Below are 22,728 nucleotides of genomic sequence, written 5' to 3'. Positions count from 1 at the left end.
TGTCCTGTCAGGGGACAGAGGAGACCGATCTGTGTCCCTTGTACATAGGGACACAGATCGGTCACCTCCCCCAGTCACCCCCCCTCCACCTACAGTTAGAACACAATTTAGGGTACACATTTAACCCCTTCCTCACCCCCTAGTGTTAACCCCTTCAATGCCATCCACATTTATACAGTAATTAGTGCATATTTATAGCACTAATCGCTGTATAAATGTGAATGGCGCCAAAAATATGTCAAAAGTGTCCGATGTCTCCGCCATAATGTCGCAGTCACGAAAAAAATGCTGATCGCCGCCATTAGTAGTAAAAAAAAATAATAAAAAATAATAATAATTCTGTCCCCTATTTTGTAAGCGCAATAACTTTTGCGCAAACCAGACGCTTCTTGCGATTTTTTTTTTATTTTTTCCCAAAAATATGTAGAAAAATACGTATCGCCTAGACTGAGAAAAAAAATGTTTTTTAAAAAAAATTGGCCTATTTATTATAGCAACAAGTAAAAAATATTGTTTTTTTTTTCAAAATTGTCGCTCTATTTTTTGTTTATAGCGCAAAAAATAAAAACCGCAGAGGCGATGAAATACCACCAAAAGAAAGCTCTATTTGTGGGGAAAAAAGGACGTCAATTTTGTTTGGGAGCCACGTCGCACGACCGCGCAATTGTCAGTTAAAGTGACGCAGTGCCACAAGCTGAAATTTCACCTGGTCAGGAAGGGGTATATGTGCCCAGTAAGGAAGTGGTTAAAATCACCCTCCTTTTGCAGCACTTTCATTTTCTGTAAAATTCAATGCAATATGGTAACCTGGAGGCCTTCTATAAACAGATGGTGTACAGAACGCCCCCAGAAATGTCAATACCTGCTTGTGTGATTGGCTCACTGATATTCTCAAAAGTCTGCACTAAGATACAAGTCAGATTTTAGGCACCCTCTGCAACAAAACAATTCCTTTTGTAGGTAAATAACCCTTTGGGAGTATGTCACCAAAAAGATACAGGCACTGAAATGTTACCTCATTAGAAGACTGCCAGTGTATCAGCAGATTAGATTGAACACATCTGCCTTCCAAGGACATGGTAGAATTATGTTGAACATAAACAGGTAGGAAGGAATCTGCAACAAAGTTTGTTAGAATCCTTGCAGTGTACATAAATCACCCAGAGGGGAAAGTGATTTTTTTTCCCCTCTAAACTAAACACAGAGATCCACGTCCTGTTCGGCTACAAAATTTTGTAGCCGCTATAACTTTTGCACAAACCAATCAATATACGCTTATTGCCATTTTTTTTTTTTACCAAAAATATGTAGAAGAATACGTATCGGACAAAACTGAGCTATCTATCTATCTATCTCTCTATCTCTATCTCTTTCTATCTATCTATTTATATCTATCTCTATCTCTATCTCTATATCTATCTATCTCTATCTCTCTCTCTCTCTCTCTCTCTATCTCTCTCTCTCTATCTCTCTCTCTATCTCTCCTATCTATCTATCTATCTATCTATCTATCTATCTATCTATCTATCTATCTATCTATCTATCTATCTATATATCTATCTATCTATATTTGGGGATATTTATTATAGCAAAAAGTAAAAAATATTGCTTTTTTTTTTTTATTGTCACTCTTCTTTTGTTTATAGTGGGAAAAAATAAAAACCACAGAGGTGATCAAATACCACCAATTGAAAGCTCTATTTGTGGGGAAAAATGATTAAAATTTCATTTGGGTAAAGTGTAGCATGGTCGCGCAATTGTCATTCAAATTATGAAAGCTGAAAAATGACTTGGGCAGGAAGGGGGTGAAAGTGCCCGGTATTGAGGTGGTTAAAGAAGAACTCCACCTTTGGGGGAAAAAAAAAACCCTCCAAGGACAACCCCCATTATGCACCTAAAAGGCCTAGGCTTACCTGAGACAATGAAGATCTAGTAGTTAAGGAAAATCTAGATCTTGTTTTAAAACAACCCTCTTAGCGTCTGCATACTGCCCTTTTTCATTTGTGGTTGGAGTGCAGAAAGTGATGCCGCTGTGTAGCATGGCCAAGCACATGGCAGACAGAAGGCTTAAGGCCAAATGGCAGCAACTACCCCAGTTCCTCCTTCCAGGAAGACTTTATATAGACTGGCTGGAAAGAGTGATTTAAAGCGGAGGTTCACCCAGATTAACAACGTTATCTTGTCCCCTTCAGCACACCGCTGACATGTTCACTTGACAAATCTTTTCCTTTTTTCTCTGTAAATCCCGTATTACTGCTGTTTCAAGATTGACTTGCGGGAGTAGGCGTTGCTACTGTATTTCCCAGCGCCGCAATGAATCTTGGGAGCTTGGGTGTTGCAGAACGCCGTACTAGGATTTCCATCACAACGGGGCGCAAACTTTCAATGACGCCGCCCATTGTGATGGCAACCATAAACCCCGCACATGCACGGAAACGAGCAGTGAATGCCGTGAGATCAGCATTCACCGCATACTGGAAATCATTGCTTGTGGGCTTCAACATGCCCACAAGCAAAATGGAAACTGCCGTGCTCGCATTTTCAAAGTACTTCTTTTGCCAGAAAACGGACATGGGATATTTCGTGACATCAAACGAGTGAGTATTTATTTATAATGAGGAAACCTATTGGATACCAGAAAAAAAAAAGAATTGCCGCAGAACCTCCGCTTTAAGCTTGGAGTCCTGGAAGTGCCTTACCTTCTGCTGCTGAAAATAATCTTGCTTCAGCCCAGTTTGCACCTTTTTGTCCACCTTACTGAACCACCCCAAAGACGGGCAAGGTGCACTACCTTGTTCTCCTGCCACTGTCTACAGGCCAGTGCGAGCCTTACACAAGGCTTTGGGTGATGACCAGACCCAGGGAAGCCACAAACAAACATTATATGTACTCCTAGATGGTTGAAAAGGATAGGGGAAGGGGCTTTAAACCTTGTTTTGGTTTGTGTTTCAGAGACAATTATGTTTCAGGTAGCTGTCCTTTAAAGCGGTTGTATAGTCATAATTTTTTTTCCCCATCTGTAAGGTAAAAGGCATCGCACCGCATACTAGCTCATTATGAAATACTTACCTTCGAACGAGGCATTGGTAACTTACCTGGTCCACGCCGAGGGAGATGACATCTTGCCTCGGCGTGTCTTCCGGGTATCGCGCCTCCAGCGCTGTGAGTGGCTGGAGCTGCGAGGTCGTCACTCCCGCACATGCGTGCTGGAGACTTCTTTCCGGCCAGGTCCGGCGGCCGCCGGGCCTTCAGCGGAGAATCCCCTGTGGCTCATTGCGAGGGGAATATCTCCTAAACCGTAAAGGTTTAGGAGATATTTTTTTTTACCGACAGGTAAACCTTATTATAGGCTTACCTGTAGGTAAAAGTTAAAAATGTGCCTATACAACCGCTTTAAGAAGATTATGGAAAGGGACTTTTAAAATCACAAAACAATTTTAAAATTGCAGCAGTGTTATTATAGATGATTTCAGTAGCCGTCAGGATAATAAAATGTCACTTTTTCCCCCCACATGTAATCTTTTCCCCCCACATGTAATCATTTAGCAACAGCAATGCTACTGCAATGCCCTTGCAGATTGGCCTCAATAGGACATATATGTCACACTGTCAATATTAGACTTAACAAGCACGGACATCATTAGGGTTATATTGGCGATGCCACAGAGCAATATCAAGCCCTGCAGACAAAGATATTGAATGAAGTGAAAATAAATGTTGCATGTCATGTTACAGACAATAAATATGTTCTGCCCTTGAATGGCTTTGGAAGAAATACAGATGTTTAACCACTTCCATACAGGGCATTTTCACCCCCTTCCTGCCCAGACTAATTTTTAGTTTTCAGTGCTGTCACACTTTGAATGAAAACAAAATTGTCACCCTTTTTTTCCCAGAAATAGAGCTTTCTTTTAGTGGTATTTGATCACCTCTGCGGTTTTTATTTTTTGCGCTATAAACAAAAGAAGAGCGACAATTTTGAAAAAAAACACTATCTTTAACTTTTTGATTTAATAAATATCATATTTTTTATTGTGACCGTGACATTGCGGCGGACATATCGGACACTTTTGACACATTTTTGGGGCCATTCACATTTACACAGCGATTAGTGCTATAAAACTGCACTGTTTACTGTGTTGGGCCCAAAGTTGCAATATTTTGTGTGGCCACCATTATTTTCCAGCACTGCCTTAACCCTCTTTGGCATGGAGTTCATCAGAGCTTCACACGTTGCCCTCTTCCACTCCTCCATGACGACATTGTGAAGCTGGCGGATGTTCGAGGCCTTCCGTTTGAGCATGCCCCACAGATGCTCAATAGGGTTTAGGTCTGGAGACATGCTTGGCCAGTCCATCATCTTTACCCTCAGCTTCTTAGCAAGGCTGGGGTTGTCTTAGGCCTAGTACACACGAGAGGATCGATCCGTGGAAACGGTCCGGAGGTCCGTTTCCACGGATAAATCCTCTGGCGGATTTTGATCTCATGGTTGTACTAACCATGAGATCAAAATCCCCGCGGAATTCCCTCCGCGGTGACGTGTCGCGCCGTCGCCGCGATGACGCGGCGACGTGCGCGACGCTGTAATATAAGGACTTCCACGCATGCGTCGAATCATTACGACGCATGCGAGGGATGGATTCGGACGGATTGATCCGGTGAGTCTGTACAGACCATCGGATCAATACGCTGGACTGGATTCCAGCGGATCGATTTCTTAGCATGTTAAGAAATTTTGATCCGCTGGAAATCCATCGACGGGAAAAATATCCGCGGAAAAATATCCGCTGGATCGTACACACCAGGGGATCTATCCGCTGAAACCGGTCCGCGGATAAATTCCAGCGGATAGATCCTCTCGTGTGTACGGGGCCTTAGAGGTGTGTTTGGGGTCATTATCATGTTGGAAGTTCCATTCGGATGACATCACCCTTTAGCTGATTTCATGTTAGTAAAAGACGATTCACGCTTTTCTGTCTGTTACAGCGTGATGGCTTTAAAGGCTATTTATTTCACAACCTACTTTTTTTACCAAAAAAATTATAATATATTGCATTTGTGTGCGCTATAATAAAATGTATTGTGTTTTTTTTTTTGTTGTTTTTTTTACTGAAAATTTGCACTCGATAAACCTTTGTGCTAATATCATGTAACTTAAAAATTGGAGTTAACAACATTTTATTCTGCAGGGTCTCTGCTTTCAGAAAATGTATAATGTTTTGGGTTTTTACCAATTCTTGAGGTTTAATCTTCAAATAGTAATAACCTCAAAATAAAAAAATGTAATATATTGTATTGCAGCTTACCAATCATTAAATGCGGTGGCTGCATTCGTTTCGCTTTTTTCCCTCTGTTTTCACCTGGTGATCTGACCAGTGACACACCTCCTGTAATTACCATCACTCTGGATGAAGGAGAATATGGACATATTTCAACAGCATTAGGCGCCTTTCACACGGACGGCTGTTTTGCCGCAGTTAAAAGCATGTAAATGTTCTGTGAAATTCAAGGCTTCAGGCACTGCGATTAGCTGCATTTGTACATTGCGTTTACGTGCGGTTAAAGGGGCCCACGTTTAGCTGCGGTAGTCATTCCCATAGCAACCCTTTTTATTTGTTGATTATGATGTGCTTCCTGTTGTTGTTGTTGTTTGTTTTTTTTCCTCACGCTGCTATCTGCAGTTGACACAAAAGACTGCGATTACCTGCGGTTATGTACATATAGCTGCGCTAAATTGCTCCTGGATACATTCAATTCTATTTTTTCGATTCGCACCAAACCGCATGTAACGAAATCACAGCTAAACACTGTGCGTGAATGGGGCCATAGGAAAGCATTGTGTGCTTTTAGCTGCGGTAGAAAACTAGAAAATCTGCAGCTAAAAGCACCATTCATGTGAAAGGGGCCTTATTGTTTGGGGTAAGGGGAGTCTTCAATGCACTAGCAGATTTAGATACACTGACAAATTGAAGACAAACCCCAGCTAACACTTTTTAGAGTACTGTACTTGTACTTGATACTGGTGTTTAACAATAGTATTCATGACAAATGTCTTGCGTTTATTTTGCGAGTATTATGCCTTCCATTGTGTGTGTCATGTTTGTAAAGGTTTGTCTGCTTGCATAGCAGATTGGCATCACTGTACTTTTTGTTGTGACCATTTGTCAGAGCAGTCCTGTGACTGGTGCCTTGATCAAAACTTTTATAGAAAAATATGGACAACTTTTACATGCTATGTTTTAATATGGCATTTCAATTTAGCAATGTTGGTATTGACATATTAAAGTTATTTTTTAACTTACGCCAAATAAATGTGTTTTATTGAGCCGATAACTTTAAATTGTCAGTAATATGGGCACATAATTACAACTTGCTATTTCTGCGGAACAACTGCAAAATAACTAGACTGACATGATTTATAGAACTGTTATGTATTTGTGTCAGCCGGAACGATTCCCTCTCTCGCTTATGTAAAGCCAAACCAGCAATAAAATAAAAAACCTGGCAGGGATTCTAACCCTTCCCTTAGCCTGACATGTATTTAATACTAGTCTATTATCTTGCCTATTCAATAAACCAGTACAATGAGGAGACAAGGTAGACAGTGAGACTATTGCTCTTTTGTGAAACCCTCTCCTTTTTTAACCAGTTCCCGACCGGCTCACGCAGATATACTGCAGCAGAATGGCTCTCCTGGGCGAAATCCCGTACATATACCGCTTTGCCCAGGAGAACCACCAGAGGGCGTGTGTACACCGCCCACTGCACAGCAGGGAACCCGATGCACATGGCCGGCGGGCACGATCACCGCTGGCCACGCGCGATCACTTGCACGAGCGGCAGCACAGGGTTTGTGTGTGTGTGTGTGTGTGTGCACACAAATCCCTGTGCTGTCTAAGGAGAAAAAACTGATTGTGTATTTCTGCAAAGTAGTAATAACGATCTGTCATCTCTCTAGTTGGTCCCATCCCCCCACAGTTAGAACACACAATAGGGAACACGGTTAACCCCTTGATGGCCCCCTTGTGTTAGCCCTTTCCCTGGCCGTGACATTTACATAGTAACCAGTGCATAGTTATAGCACTGATCTCTCTCTGTAAATGTCAATGGTCACAAAAATGTGTCAAAAGTGTCCGACCTGTCCGTCGCAATACCGCAAAAAAAAAAAAACGCAGATCACCGCCATTACAAGTAAAAAAAATAATAATAAAAACGCCATAAAAATTGCATAAATCTTTCCCATTTGTAGACGCTATAACTTTTGCGCAAACCAATAAATATACTCTTATTTCGTTTTTTTTTTTTTACCAAAAATATGTAGAAGAATACATAAACTGAGGGAAAATATATATATATTTTTTAATTGGCATATTTACTATAGCAAAAAGTAAAAGATTTTTTTTTTTCTTCAAAATTGTCGCTCTTTGTTTGTTTATAGCGCAAAAAATAAAAACCGCAGAGATGATCAAATACCACCAAAAGAAAGCTCTATTTGTAGGAAAAAAAGGACGTCAATTGTGTTTGGGTACAACATCGCACGGCCGCGCAATTGTCAGTTAAAGTGACACAGTGCCGTATCGCAAAAAACGGCCCAGTCATTGAGCAGCCAAATCTTCAGGGCTGAAGTGGTTAAAGGACTCCTTAACCGCTTGCCGACTGCCTAACACAGATATACATCGGCAGAATGGCACGGGCCGGCAAAGCAATGTGTGTGTATATATACCAATATAAAAGTAAACTGCGCCAAGTAGGAAACCAGATATCAGGCTGGTAAAAAGCAATGATAATAGATAATATGAATAAAAGCATATTCAGTCCAATAAAAAGTTCGTAGCAGCACCACCATGTGTCAGCAAAACTTCAGTGTGAACACACCACCACCAAACTGAAAGCCGCTTACCAGAACCACCCAAACATTAGGCATGTAGACAGATTCTATTTAATGGGCTCCACATCAGATTAGCATCAGACTGGGGAGGGATCCAGGGAGCAGATCTCAAATTGCACCACATCGATGATTGAACATATCCTCGGTATATAAATAAAAACGGACCATAGCGTGATACCGTACAAAATATTTAATAAAAATGCATAAGACATGTACTTACAGACATCTCATGATTAAAAGCGTGTATGTATGCCGGCCGGCAATAGGAGCCCTTCCTCCTTCAGATGGAACGCGGTGACGTCAGTGTGCGCCTTCCCAGATGACGTTTCGTCATTAACAGACGTTCTCAATGGGGATGTTAATGACGAAACGTCGTCTGGGAAGGCGCACACTGATGTCACCGCGTTCCATCTGAAGGAGGAAGGGCTCCTATTGCCGGCCGGCATACATACTCGCTTTTAATCATGAGATGTTTGTAAGTACATGTCTTATGCATTTTTATTTAATAAAGTTCGTACGGTATCACACTATGGTCTCTATTTTTGTTTATAGCGCAAAAAATAGAAACTGCAGAGGTGATCAAATACCACCAAAAGAAAGCTCTATTTCTGGGGGAAAAAAACATCAATTTTATTTGGGAGTCACGTCGCACGACCACACAATTGTCAGTTAAAGCGACGCAGTGCCGAATCGCAAAAAGTGGCCTGGTCTTTGGCCAGCCAAATGGTCCGGGGCTGAAGTGGTTAAAGAAAAAACTATACAACATAAAGCATCTCCCATGGGACTTCATGACAGCCGAAAAAGCTACGCCCAACACTTTTAAAAAAAAAGTTTGTTTATACAAAAAGATAAAAATTCCATGTTCACATTAAAAGATTCTGGTCTATTGATTTGACAATGTTGTCTACTGTTCTCACATCTGGAGTGTATACAGCATATAATAGTGATTAAAATGTTTGCTACCAATTTGTACAACCCAGGGCAAAGAAATGCATACCATACAAAGATGTCTGATAGTTTGCCACCGGTTGTTCCAACGCATTTCGATTGTGAACAATCTTCTTCAGGTGTATCAGGTGGAACTCACATTGGTAAGAATACCAGGTAAGTGAAGTATAAGGTTACAACAATGCAATGGAAGGGCTCTCGCGCTATCGATATTCTAAACCTAGGGGGCACTGCTGCAGTTACCTGAAATTGGTCCCAGACAAAAATGAAAACAAATGAAATGAGTGATAATAACTGCGCTGTGTGGGTATGGAGGGATAGGGCAACAACCAAAAAACAATAAACAATAAAAAAACTAAAACTAAACAGTGATTAAATAAGTCCAACCAAATGGGCGGGGTAAACTCTACAAGCAGTGTGCAATCTGAACTGTGAAGGTGGGTGATCTGAAAAAGGTTAACACTATGCAGCAAAATCCTTATAAGGAAATAAAATAAACATGGAAGTACAGTTATCAAAATAAATGTCCAAGATTGGTACTAAAGACCAAAGGTAAGTGATCCCAACACATAATAAAGGGTAAAAATCCAGTGAAATCAAGTGCAAATACAAATCTCGCATCCAAAAAGCATATATTTAAAGGTGCAGTCCTTGATAGCTGTGAGTAATAAGTGATGAGAAACCAGGAAATCCAATATTTCAGAGAAGAGCAAGCTTCTGTGCGCACACCTCTAGTGGTATGGAATGCTCACCTCAAGGCCATAGCACGGATAGCCTGGATACCACTCAGGGTGTACTCAAAGATCCAGCAGGATGAGGGCTAGATGTAGTCTCCACATTAAATGACCATATTGGAAGAAACAAGAAAAAGATATGGCGTAATACTGGAAGCAAGGGTCTAAAAAACGATCAATCACATGCACATGCACTCACATGGAGGCCGTGAGCAGTGGGCCTATCTCCTACGAACGGCGAGTTCGTGCGACCCAGTCTCAGATCTTGATTGTATGCTGATCCTCTCTCTTTGGCCTCCACCTAAACATCCACGGATACTGGCACTAAATGCTCAGCAGGTATAGATGGGCAAAGAGAGAAGAAGGCACATAGTACAGCTCCGCTTCAAAAGGTATTTAATATAAAAACATATAAAAAACTCACATTTAAAATGTCAGAAATATCCAAACAAAACGAGCAGCGAGCTCATATCTCTCTCTTCAGAGTGTGTGAGGTCTGGTACTTCCTGTCCCTACTAGTGGCGTCATGTCACATGTCTTCATTAGGGGATGAAGTCATGTGATGAAGTCATGTGACATGACGCCACTAGTAGGGACAGGAAGTACCAGACCTCACACACTCTGAAGAGAGAGATATGAGCTTGCTGCTCGTTTTGTTTGGATATTTCTGACATTTTAAATGTGAGTTTTTTATATGTTTTTTATATTAAATACCTTCTGAAGCGGAGCTGTACTATGTGCCTTCTTCTCTCTTTGCCCATCTATACCTGCTGAGCATTTAGTGCCAGTATCCGTGGATGTTTAGGTGGAGGCCAAAGAGAGAGGATCAGCATACAATCAAGATCTGAGACTGGGTCGCACGAACTCGCCGTTCGTAGGAGATAGGCCCACTGCTCACGGCCTCCATGTGAGTGCATGTGCATGTGATTGATCGTTTTTTAGACCCTTGCTTCCAGTATTACGCCATATCTTTTTCTTGTTTCTTCCAATATGGTCATTTAATGTGGAGACTACATCTAGCCCTCATCCTGCTGGATCTTTGAGTACACCCTGAGTGGTATCCAGGCTATCCGTGCTATGGCCTTGAGGTGAGCATTCTATACCACTAGAGGTGTGCGCACAGAAGCTTGCTCTTCTCTGAATTATTGGATTTCCCGGTTTCTCATCACTTATTACTCACAGCTATCAAGGACTGCACCTTTAAATATATGCTTTTTGGATGCGAGATTTGTATTTGCACTTGATTTCACTGGATTTTTACCCTTTATTATGTGTTGGGATCACTTACCTTTGGTCTTTAGTACCAATCTTGGACATTTATTTTGATAACTGTACTTCCATGTTTATTTTATTTCTTTATAAGGATTTTGCTGCATAGTGTTAACCTTTTTCAGATCACCCACCTTCACAGTTCAGATTGCACACTGCTTGTAGAGTTCACCCCGCCCATTTGGTTGGACTTATTTGATCACTGTTTAGTTATTTTTTTTTTTATTGTTTATTGTTTTTTGGTTGTTGCCCTATCCCTCCATACCCACACAGCGCAGTTATTATCACTCATTTCATAAGGTTACAACAGCTAAATTCAGAGAGGTCCCGAAACAGGGTGATGGAGCCATAATCCCACAAGGGGTCGGGTGGGGGGGGGGGGGAGGTTGACCAAAAGAGACATCCAAATTGCCATATGATCTGATAGTTCCCGTATATACTCGAGTATAAGCCGAGTTTTTCAGCACATTTTTTGCCCCCTTCGTCTTATACTTGAGTCACCTTTTTGCACCAGCCCCCCTGAACTTTGGGGACCCAGTACCGGTCCCCTGAACCCCAAACTTGGCACACATATAGCCCCACTCCTAATTTATAAGTGTACACAGTTTGTTCAGGGGCCTACGGCCGGGGAGCACTGATTTTTCAAAGTCTGGCACACCTTCCATATACTCCCATGTTAAATGGTAATTTCTCCAGTAAATTTGAGGACCCAGTACTGTCCGTCCATAGGTCCCCTGAGCCCCAATCTTGGCACACATGTAGCCCCAGTTCTCATCTACAAGTGTGCAAAGTTTGCTGTCTGGGGAACCTACGGCCAGGGAGCATCGTTTTTTCAAAGCTGGGCACCCCTTCCATATACTCCCATGTTAAACGTAAGTCTAGTCATGGGCACAGTGAGGCATGGGCACAATAAGGCATGGACACAGTGAGGCATGCACATGGGCACAGTGAGGCATGGGCACAGTGAGGCAAAGTGAGGCATGCAGATGGACACCCTAGGCTTATACTCGAGTCAATACATTTTCTCATTTTTTTGTGGTAAAATTAGGTGCCTCGGCTTATATTCGGGTCGGCTTATACTCGAGTATATACAGTATATAAGCATATACCGTATTTATCGGCGTATAACGCACACTTTTTTTCCCCTTAAAATCAGGGGAAAATCGTGGGTGCGCGTTATACGCCAATCCTCGCTTTCTGAGCGCTGCCGCCGACATATACCGAGTGCAGTACACTCGGGTACACTCTGCTGGGTTCGGCCACGTTTGTCTCTGCGAGAGGAGCCGAGCGTGGCCGAGCCCAGCCGAGTGTACCCGAGTGTACTGCACTCGGTATATGTCGGCGGCGGCGTTCAAAAACATTGCGGGAGAAGCGGGGAGGATACCATGAATGCCGCAGACGGACGCCAGGCCGGACAAAGCTGCCGAAGGACGCCGGGCAACTGTAAGTAACTGTATCTGTAAATTTTCAGTGTTTATTTTTTTTCCCTAGGATTCTCCTCTAGGTTTGGGGTGCGCGCTATACGCCGGTGCTCGCTATAGGGCGATAAATACGGTATAAAAAGACAAGGCAGGATAGATGTAAAAGCCATGGTTAAGCCCTGTAACCGGATAGTGCCTCTAAAAAGACATCCGTGATGGGTTGGAGGTGGTTTTTACTTTGACCAGAGCTGGGCTTTTAGTAAGCTTATATTGGTTCTTGGGTGGTCCATTGGTAGGGGGGGCATCTGAAGCCTAAGTAATGTTTATAAACAAGATGATTATGTTTGAAATATACTAAAGTAATGGATTTGTGTTCCAGTTCATTATGCTAACTAAATTCTTCGCTGCCAGTCACTAATTGGAGTCATTATTATCCGCTAAATTATCTGTGCTTGGGGACTGTGAGCTTTTGGGAAGTATTTGCCTTATCAAACCCTTTCATCAAAAGGAAAAACTGTTTCTTCAATACATATTCAGTTAAATCTGAAGGATATAGGGCATGCTATCTTCGCGTTTTACTTTTATCTTCTGCCTGATGGTTCTCTTGTGATGTTTAATATATTCATAACAAATGAATAATCAATACTCATTCCTATTTTAACTTCCTGCAGGCTAAGATACTAACCTTTTTTTTTTTTTTCATCTCAACAGAGAATAATATTTGATAAAGACTGATATCATTTTTATCTAATTCAAATATTTTTTAATAGAGGTTTAAATGGCCAAAGGTCAAAAAATGTTAATATCTTTTTAGTCTTGTAGGTATGGAATACTGCATATGACTGTTTTTTTTATTTTCCATCTTATGCTAGGAGCGCTTCTGTGTGCAGTTCTCTCTCTTCTGTTCAGTTGTTTGCTACTACTTCAGAACACACAGCTGGATGACTCTGCAGAAGGGCACATCTCCTCCCCTCTGTCTTCATTTATATGGCTTTGTATAAACTATCAATGAGATAAACACAATTGAGCAGCTGCTGCTGGGCTATCGTATTATGCCGCGTACACACAACCTTTTTTTCATGATTAGAAAAATGCCATTTTTTTTAATTGGTCATTAAAAACGGTCATGTGTAGGCTACAGAGCATTTTTCTCGACGAAATTTAGAACCTGCTCTATTTTTTCTCGTTGTGAAAAACGGTCGTGTGTAGGCTTTAACGATGGGGGAAAAAACACGCATGCTCAGAAGCAAGTTATGAGAAGGGAAATTTGCATAATCAGCCCAATAGGTGGCGTCATTCGAATGGAACTTCCCCTTTATAGTGCCGTCGTATGTGTTGTACATCACCACGCTTTGCTCGAGCATTTTTTTTTCAAGATCGTGTGTAGAGCTTATAGTGATATGTTAAATATCAAAATAACATAGTATATGTAATAAAAATTACACAGAAACAAATAAATGTAAAACGTAAATAAACGGTATGTACAACCCTTTAGGAAAAGAGAAGTGCCAATAAATGAATAATATAGTGTACTTGATATAATATCCAGTGAAAAACAAAGTCCGACAAAACTTAGTGTTCAAAATAATTGATAATGTTGAAGTTCATATTTTCCTCATGTCATTCAAGTGAGTGAATAAGATGAAAAGATGCGTGACTTCTAAAACGATATAATCCCACCACCGATAAAAGTGCAGGCTTACCGGAACTTATTGACCACTAGTGGCATATGCCAAGAGAGGTCAATCAAGGCTTGTTATGACGGATGTCAGAAAACGATCCTTGGCCGGGAATTGTAGACCCAATTGGATGATGTATCCGTGGATGGAATAGGTCCCCAGGGACAGACTGGAAACTGTACTGGTGTAGGACTCCCAAAACCAATTGGTTCAGTGAAATAATGGTGCATAAGAGGGAGAAAAGAGAGGTGGCCACATAGCGTAACTCCGTATGATAAAAAATTGCGTGTTTATTCACAGCTGACAAACTTACATTTGGCTGATGTAAAGATTTCTTGCATGCAAAAATGGGGCTACAGTGGAGTCCTCCCGACGCGTTTCGTGGTCAAAAGCACATCGTCTGGGGTCTTTTTGTCACTTTTGCTTTTTTGAATAAGCTGTGTTAGCAGCTACCATTATCGCACTATTGGCAGCGCAGGGTATTCACTTTTCCAAGATCGTGTGTAGGCAAGGCAGGCTTGACAAGAATCGCGTCAAGGAAAAGCGTAGTTTTTTTCCATGACATTAGAAAAAAACGGAGCGCTCTGTAAACACAGCATCATGGAGGCACTCAGGGTTGAATGTTTGTATATAACATTTTTTATACCAGTTATGAAAAGTTAAATAAAAGGTGTATCTAGGTCATTTACATATTCGACGTGTAAATTAATGGAAGCGCCCCTAGCGGCTAGCGTAAATATGCGCCCAAGATACGACGGCGTAGGAGACTTACGTCGGTCGGATGGAGCCGAAATTCAGGCGTATCTCCTTTGCAGAATCAAGCGCAAAGATACGACAGCGCATCCGTGGACTTATGCGGCGCATCATTAGATACATCGGCGTAAGTCTTTGTAAATCCGGGTCATAGCGTCTACAAACTATTGTGTGTGTGTGTGTGTGTGCGTGTATGTGTGTATGTGTGTATATAATATATATATATATATATATATATATATATATATATATATTGGATTTTTTTTTATACTACTAATAGCAATGATCAGTGACTTATAATAGGACTATGCTAGTGTGGAGAAAATCTGACACTAACTGACACTGAGTGGGAACTGACATCACCAGTGACACTAATTCAGTGATCTGTGCTAATACTATACACTGCCACTGTACTAATGACACTGGCTGGGAAGGGGTTAACATCTCAAGTCATCAAGGGGTTAATTGTTTGCCTAACAATGTGTAATGTGTGCTGATTTTTTACTAAAGATCCCTTTTGTTTCTTATCTCTGCTTTGCAGGGATAAGAAACAGAGAGATCATTCCCTCTGTACAGAGCCTTGTGTTGCTTGTCAACGCAGGGCTCTGGGCTGTGACTAGACACAGCCGATCAGCTGGTCCCGGCCATCAATAATTGATGGCCGGGTCCTGCTGACAGACTCCCTCTTTTGTACAATCATGACTGGTGTCGACAGGTATCACTAAACCCAGAAGAAGGCAGCAACGTACCAGTGTAGGCCGTACATTGCGGGCGGGTGGTCTGTAAGTGGGTAAAGGTGAAGCGAATCCTGAAAACATGACCTAGGGTATTTGAGGACTGAGGCTTGGAACCACTGCTGTAAAGGAAACCCCCCTCACCTAGGGAATTTCTTCTAACATGCACTGTGACAGGAAGTGAACTGACATTTCCTAAATTTCCGCGGACCCGGTCCGAAGCTCCGGGACCTGCGGACCCGATCGCCGCTGGGATCCGGCGATCGGTCCCCGGAACTGAAGAACGGGGAGAGCCAGGTGTAAACACGGCTTCCCCATGCTTCACTGTGGCGGCTGCATCGATCGTGTCATCCCCTTTATAGGGAGACACAATCGATGACCTCACTCCTACAGCCACACCCCCCTACAGTTGTAAACACACACTAGGTGATACATAACCCCTTCAGCGCCCCCTGTGGTTAACTCCCAAACTGCAACTGTATTTTTCACAATAAACAATGCAATTTAAATGCATTTTTTGCTGTGAAAATGACAATGGTCCCAAAAATGTGTCAACAATTTTTTTTTATATATTTTTGGGGGATATTTATTATAGAAAAAAGTAAAAAATATTGCATTTTTTTCAAAACTGTCGCTCTATTGTTGTTTATAGCGCAAAAAATAAAAACCGCAGAGGTGATCAAATACCACCAAAAGAAAGCTCTATTTGTGGAAAAAAAAGGACGTCAATTTTGTTTGGGAGCCACGTCGCACGACCACGCAATTGTCTGTTAAAGCGACGCAGTGCCGAATCGCAAAACCTGGCCTGGGCCTTTAGCTGCCTAAAGGTCCGGGGCTTAAGTGGCTAGTCTATTGAAAAGGGTCCAAGCATGTCTAGGTTTAAAGGTATTAATGCTTGCACTGACCACCCAACGGTTATTTCTTCAGTATTGTTTATAAATGGTGTATCCGTGTGCCATTTAGCCTGGAAGAGGAGTGCCAAACTCAAGTTCAGTATTGTGGAAAAACCTGCACTTTTTATTTTATTTTGTGCTGGACAGTTTATCGGAAAAAAAAAAAAAAAACGGGGAGTCCTGACTTAAAATGCACCTTTCATATTATTTAACTTTGTTTAATCAATGTTTTGTTCTTTTTGTTCTATTATAGGTTTACTGGAGGAAAACTGAACATGTGTTACAATGCTCTTGATCGTCACATAGAAAATGGGCGAGGAGATCAAATTGCTATTGTACATGACAGTCCAGTTACTGACACCAAGCAGACCATTACTTACAAAGAAATGTATGAACAGGTAAGTAATTTCAGCAAATACCATATTAACTTTTTCATCTTTCCTTCATCTGTTGTATTAATTTTTAATTCTAAAAAGGCTATTAAAGTGTAATTCCACGTTTACAGTAAAATTAGAGAAACTTTCCACTATATGTTTGTGTTCCCATTCCCACACATCATACCTTTTTTTAAAAATATTTCCTAAAATTTTTTTAGTTGTTTCTTTGTAGCAGGTTTTTACAAATGACTGCAAACTATTCTTAACAATTTCAAAGCATTATTAAGGTAAAGTACATTAACATACAATGTACCACCCAAGTCTTGAGATGTTTTAACCCTTTGTTGGGACAGGCAGTTTATAACCGATAATGAGATCTGCCAGTACAGACAGGCACCATCGTCCATAAAATTACAAATGAATAGCAGAAATTTCCTAAAACATGGAATTTTAAAGCATCTTAATGATACAGTGCATATACAATACTGTTAAAATTCCATTAGCTTATTTCATTCATAAAAACATTAAAATGTGTGGCGCACAGCTCATCACCCGGCCAATACCATCCCTACAGTGAAGCATGGTGGTGTTAGCATCATGCTGTGGGAATGTTTTTCAGTGGCAGGAACTGGGAGAATAGTCAGGATCGAGGGAAAGATGAATGCAGCAATGTTCATTGACATCCTTGATGAAAACCTGCTCCACAGCGCTCTGGACCTCAGACTGGGGTGATGGCTCATAAAGGCCCTAAGCACACAGCCAAGATAACTACAGGGCTACTCTGTAAATGTCCTTGAGTGGCCCAGCCAGAGCCCAGACTTGAACCCAATTGTACATCTCTGGAGAGATCTGAAAATGGCTGTGCACCGATGCTACCATCTAATCTAATGGAGCTTGAGAGGTCCTGCAAAGAACAATGGGAGAAACTGCCCAAAACTAGGTAGTAATTGGTGCCAAAGGCACTTAAAAAAAATTTGAGCAAAGGCTGTGAAAACTTATGTACATGTGATTGATTTATTTATTTTTTCCTTTATTTTTTTTTATAAATTTGCAAAGATTTCAAACAAACTTCTTTCAAATTGTCATTATGAGGTATTGTTTGTAGAATCCATTTTGGAATAAGGTTTTAACATAACAAATTGTGGAAAAATGAAGCCCTGTTAATACGGGTGCACTGTACAGTAGACGTGTGCATTCGTCTTCGTCCAAATGCATTTTCGTCCGAATTTTGGGTATTTTATTTATAGTTTTAACAAACTAAAACGAACGTGCAGAATCCGAAAGATCCGACATAAAAAATGCTTTATTTTTGTTGCTACAACAGTTCGATACAGATAGGAGATTCGACATGACGCTGACAATAGCGATCTGTGTCTATCGAACCTGCGGTCGAATGTGCCTAACCTTAACTCTATTAGTCCAAGGTTATTCTACATAGAGAGAAAAGATTCAACATTATAGAGACATTGTTGGGGTAGACCATGACATTAACGACGAAGATTCGACGAAGCAGTGAAAAAACATACAAATGTTGAATCTGTCATTGAAGGCTTATGGTGTCTGTCGAAAGTTCTAAGAAGTTCTAAGACGATTCGACAAGCAGCTAAACTGTACGACGCCGCAATCTTACATTTCTGGTCAAATGCTCGGCCCATAGGCTATGGAAGAATTTGAATGTTGGTTGACTAGTAATAATAATTTATAAATTTAATTATTACTAGTGTCATACAACATTGGAATTCTTCTATATCTTGTAGGCGGAACATTCGAGAGCTTTTCTTGAGGCCCTGAAATGTCAGGAAAGTACAAATTTTCCCTCAAATGACCTCTTTTTGAAAAGTAGACATTCCAAGGTATTTAGTGAGAGGCACGCAGACTTTTTTGAAGTTGTAATTTTTTTACACAAAGTTGTCAATTTATTCGATTTTTCTAACACATAGCATGTACGTAGCAAAAATTACCCCCCAAAACACATTCTGCTACTTCTCCTGAGTATGGCGACCTTTACACAGCCTGGCCACATAGAGTGGCCCAACATGCAGGGACCACAATCAGGCGTTCTAGGAGCATAAATTACACATTTAGCTTCCTGACTACCTATCACACTTTTGAAGCACTAGGACAATGGAAACAAAATGACTAAATTTTGAAAGGCAAACACTGCAACGTATATTCTACGAGGCATGGGCTGGTGACAGGTACTTGGGTACACTGATGTGCTGGTGACAGGTACTCAGTTACTCTGATGGGCTGGTGACAGGTACTCGGGTACTCTGATGGGCTAGTGACGGTTACTCTGATGGGCTGGTGACAGGTACTTGGTGTACTCTGATGGTGACAGGTACTCGGGGTACTCTGATGGTGACAGATATTCGGGTACTCTGATGGGCTGTGACAGGTACTCTGGGGCTGGTGACAGATACTTGGGCTGTGACAGGTCCTCTTTATTTGGGGTGCGATCGTGCACTGTACCGTACATTTTCTTTCCAGATCTCTTCCTCGCACACTGAGAAGGAGAACCCAGAAAGGGCACTACAGCTATTTGTTGACATTTGTGACCAGCTGTGATTTGACACAGTCGGTCACGTGGTAAAGAGCCACATCTTATAGACCTCACATCTCTTCATAAAAAGGACCTGTCTCACACCATTCCTATTACAATGGTATCTATTTACTCGGCGCGTCATCATCTGTCACGTTATACAAAAAAATTGGGCTAACGTTACTATTTTTTTCATTATTCATGAAAGTGTTTTTTCCCAAAACAATTGCATTTGAAAAATTGCTGCGCAAATACCATGTGACAAAAAAGTTGCAATAACCACCATTTTATTCCCCAGGGTCTCTGCTACAAATAGATATCATGTATGGGGGTTCTAGCAAAAAAATTATGATTTTTCCATGTAGGAGAGGAGTGTTGGTTTTTGCCCGGTGGGCAAGTGGTTAAAATCAACCATATTGGTGGCTATGCCCATTCCCAAGCTTTTGTGTAACACTTCAGTGTTTTTTCTTTTGAAGATAGAGGAGTGATAGATGTGGGTGATATGGTTTTACAGCCTCACTTGATCCTGTTAGTTGTAAACTAGTGTCCCCCCTGTGGTGTACAAGTAACGTATGTATTTTTCTGCTGGCAACAGGCATGTTTTCTGAAATGGTTGTTCTTGCGGATCCTGTGACAGGAAAGTCAGTTTTCATGGTTGGCTAACCTCTTCTTTTGAGCGAGATGGCAGTTATTCATCATTGGTTCAATGTCTCTAGACATATCAGGCCAAAACATTATCATTGCTGTTGTCGCTGTGAAGTAGTGAATGCCTTGGTGTGCATAGCTTTCTATGCAGTGTTTTAGACTTATGATGTCCCTTGTCACGGGTAGTCCTTGGCAATCAACAGCAAATGGTACAATGGCCCAAATTTTCATGTAAGGTGGAAGTTGCTTGTGTGTTGAATTTTTATTTTCCAGAGTAGGACACCTTTTCTCAAGAACCAGTATAATTGCTAACCAATAGTCATTTGTAACGGGTTAGGGCTTATTATTACTGTAGCATACATGACATAAGGTTAGGTCACTAACATTCTCAACAAAATGTTCCAATTGTAATGCCGCGTACACACGATCATTTTTTAGAACCCGAAAAATGATCAAAACGATCGTGTGTGGGCTTCAGAGCATTTTTCGGGTTCTAAAAAATGGGCAAAAAAAAAATTCCAACATGCTCTATTTTTTAACGTTGCAGTTTTTCGGGTTGTAAAAAATGGTCATGTGTGGGCTTTAATGACGAAATTTGCGCATGCTCAGAAGCAAGTTATGAGACGGGAGCGCTCGTTCTGGTAAAACTACCGTTCGTAATGGAGTAAGCAGACAGAAAATCGTGAATCGTCTTTTTTTTTAACACAAAATCAGCTAAAGCAGCCCCAAGGGTGGCGCCATCCGAATGGAACTTCCCCTTTATAATGCCGTTGTACGTGTTGTACATCACCGCGCTTTGCTAGAGCATTTTTTTTCCACGATCAGGGGTAGGCAAGGCCGTTTTAATGATCAAGTTGAAAAAAAACGTTGTTTTTTCTAGAGCCTGAAAAACTTCATTTTTTAGAACCCGAAAAATGATCGTGTGTATGCGGCATTACTTGTACCTCTATGCAAACCATATCTGCCCACTTGATGTTTTGCAAATATTTTCACATTTAGTAATGAACTTTCTACATTAGTTAGAATTCAGCTTAGCAGTACCAATGAAAAAAAAGTGTAATATTTTATAGTTTACAGTCCTTAGATTCGGTTGTTTCCATTTTTCAGTCTAAGAACATCTTCATCAAGTACAGAACATTCTTGTTGGTATAGCTATAAATGCAGTGTCTTTGTTGCTTTTTGTGAGCTGAGCAAACAGAAAAAAAAAACAATCTTTTTTTTTGGTGAAAACTACAAATCCCATTTCACTTCATGTAATGAAAGTGAACAAAGGTAGGCACGTGACATCCATAGCTGCCTTTATCGATGCAGTGGAATGAGTGACATAGTGAGGGCAGGAAGTGTGTTATTTTTAAATGGTTAAAAAATAAAATAAAGGTAATGCAGCTACCACATCTAAGGACTGGTAAGCTGCAAGATATTATTATTATTTTATTATTATTATTATTATTATTATTATTATTATTATTATTATTTTTTTTTTTTTTAAGTTTAGGTACTCTTTAAACTGTGGTAGGGAATTCTTTTCACTGCTGTAGGCATGAATAAACGATTGCAGTTGGCATCACATTAGCCTATTCTCCAGAACAGGGCCAGGCAAAGGGGTGGGGAGAAGGGATGGCTGTCCTGGGTGCAGCGTGTATTGTAGGGATGGGGGAGCCAAAAGTACTTTCTAGTATAAGGCTGACAGGAGCAGTGACAGCAGATAAATACTTCTGTCAGCCCAGGAAAGGAAGAGTTGTGGGCAGTGCTCTTTCTCCGCCTCCTCCTGAGCTTGTACATAATGAAAATGGGGGGGGGGGGTAATTTGGCATCTCTGCCTTGGGCACTGGATGATCTTGGCATTCAAATCAGCCAGAACCATACTTGCCAACAGTCCTGATTTTCCTGGGACAATCCCAATTTTTTTTTTTTGGGAGGCCATCCTGATTAAAATCCCAAGATTTTGCTTTTGTCCCGGGAAATCTGGATTTTTTTTGTCACCACAGCTGCTTCTGGCTCCAAAAAAAATGTCCATCGGTGCCACCGTCATATTTTTTTCTGGGCTAGTAGGTTCTTTACCCTTGTCTTCAGTGGAGAGGGAAGAGGCCTCCAATCCGTGCAGCTAATGAATCGACTTCTCTCTTCACAATTCTCTTGCTGGGGTTAGCTACACGGATCGGCCCCTCCCCTCTACACTGAACACAGGGGAATGAGACAGTCACATGGAGCTGCCACCTATGGCCTGCTGCCACGGTTGGAGCTTTTGACAGAACACCGATCTGTGAGAGACAGACTGCACTGGGGACACATGATGTATGAGGCACTGCACTGAGGAAACCTGATGTAAAAGGCACTGCACTGGGGACACCTGATTTAAGGAGGCACTCCGCTGGGGTCACCTGATGTAAGAGGCACTCTGCTAGGGACCCATGATGTAAGGAGGCACTCCGCTGGGGACACCTGATGGCATCTGGTGGCAGGGGACACGCTCAGGGCTCCCACTGATTCTGAATTATGGCGAGTTGAACTATTTCATTTTATATTACAATGTTATAATATAAATAATACACTTCAATCATCCTGACACCATAACAACCATGGTGTCAGGATGATTGACGAGCTAACACCAGGTGTTTGGAGTATCTTTATGGAATACACATATTTATAGTGTGGTGTAGGATCTGGGCCTGCTGTCTTTTTCTCTCCCTTTTTCTCTCTCTTTTTCTCTCCATATTTCTTTCTTTCTCTCTCCCTCCCTCGTTCATCTCAGACTCGGACCACGCCCCATTTGAGCCACACCTTTTAAACTACGCCCACTAGAATTTCACACATGTATACACATACACATGTTTACACAGGGTCT

General features: G+C 41.3%; 1 protein-coding gene across 2 annotated transcripts in view; it reads left to right on the top strand.

The window, feature by feature from the left end:
• ACSS3 (acyl-CoA synthetase short chain family member 3) overlaps positions 1-22,728 on the top strand; it is a 165,716-nt gene that overhangs the window by 50,677 nt on the left and 92,311 nt on the right. For both annotated transcript variants that reach the window (XM_040344201.1, XM_040344203.1), the window contains one exon: positions 16,573-16,717. In XM_040344201.1, the coding sequence (XP_040200135.1) occupies positions 16,573-16,717 (145 nt within the window). The remainder of the gene's footprint in view (positions 1-16,572; positions 16,718-22,728) is intronic.

The sequence above is a fragment of the Rana temporaria genome, chromosome 3 (genome assembly GCF_905171775.1).
Source record: "Rana temporaria chromosome 3, aRanTem1.1, whole genome shotgun sequence".
Classification (NCBI taxonomy): Eukaryota; Metazoa; Chordata; class Amphibia; order Anura; family Ranidae; genus Rana; species Rana temporaria.
Note: the sequence above shows the minus strand (reverse complement) of the source record. Positions and strands in the feature narration are given on the sequence as shown.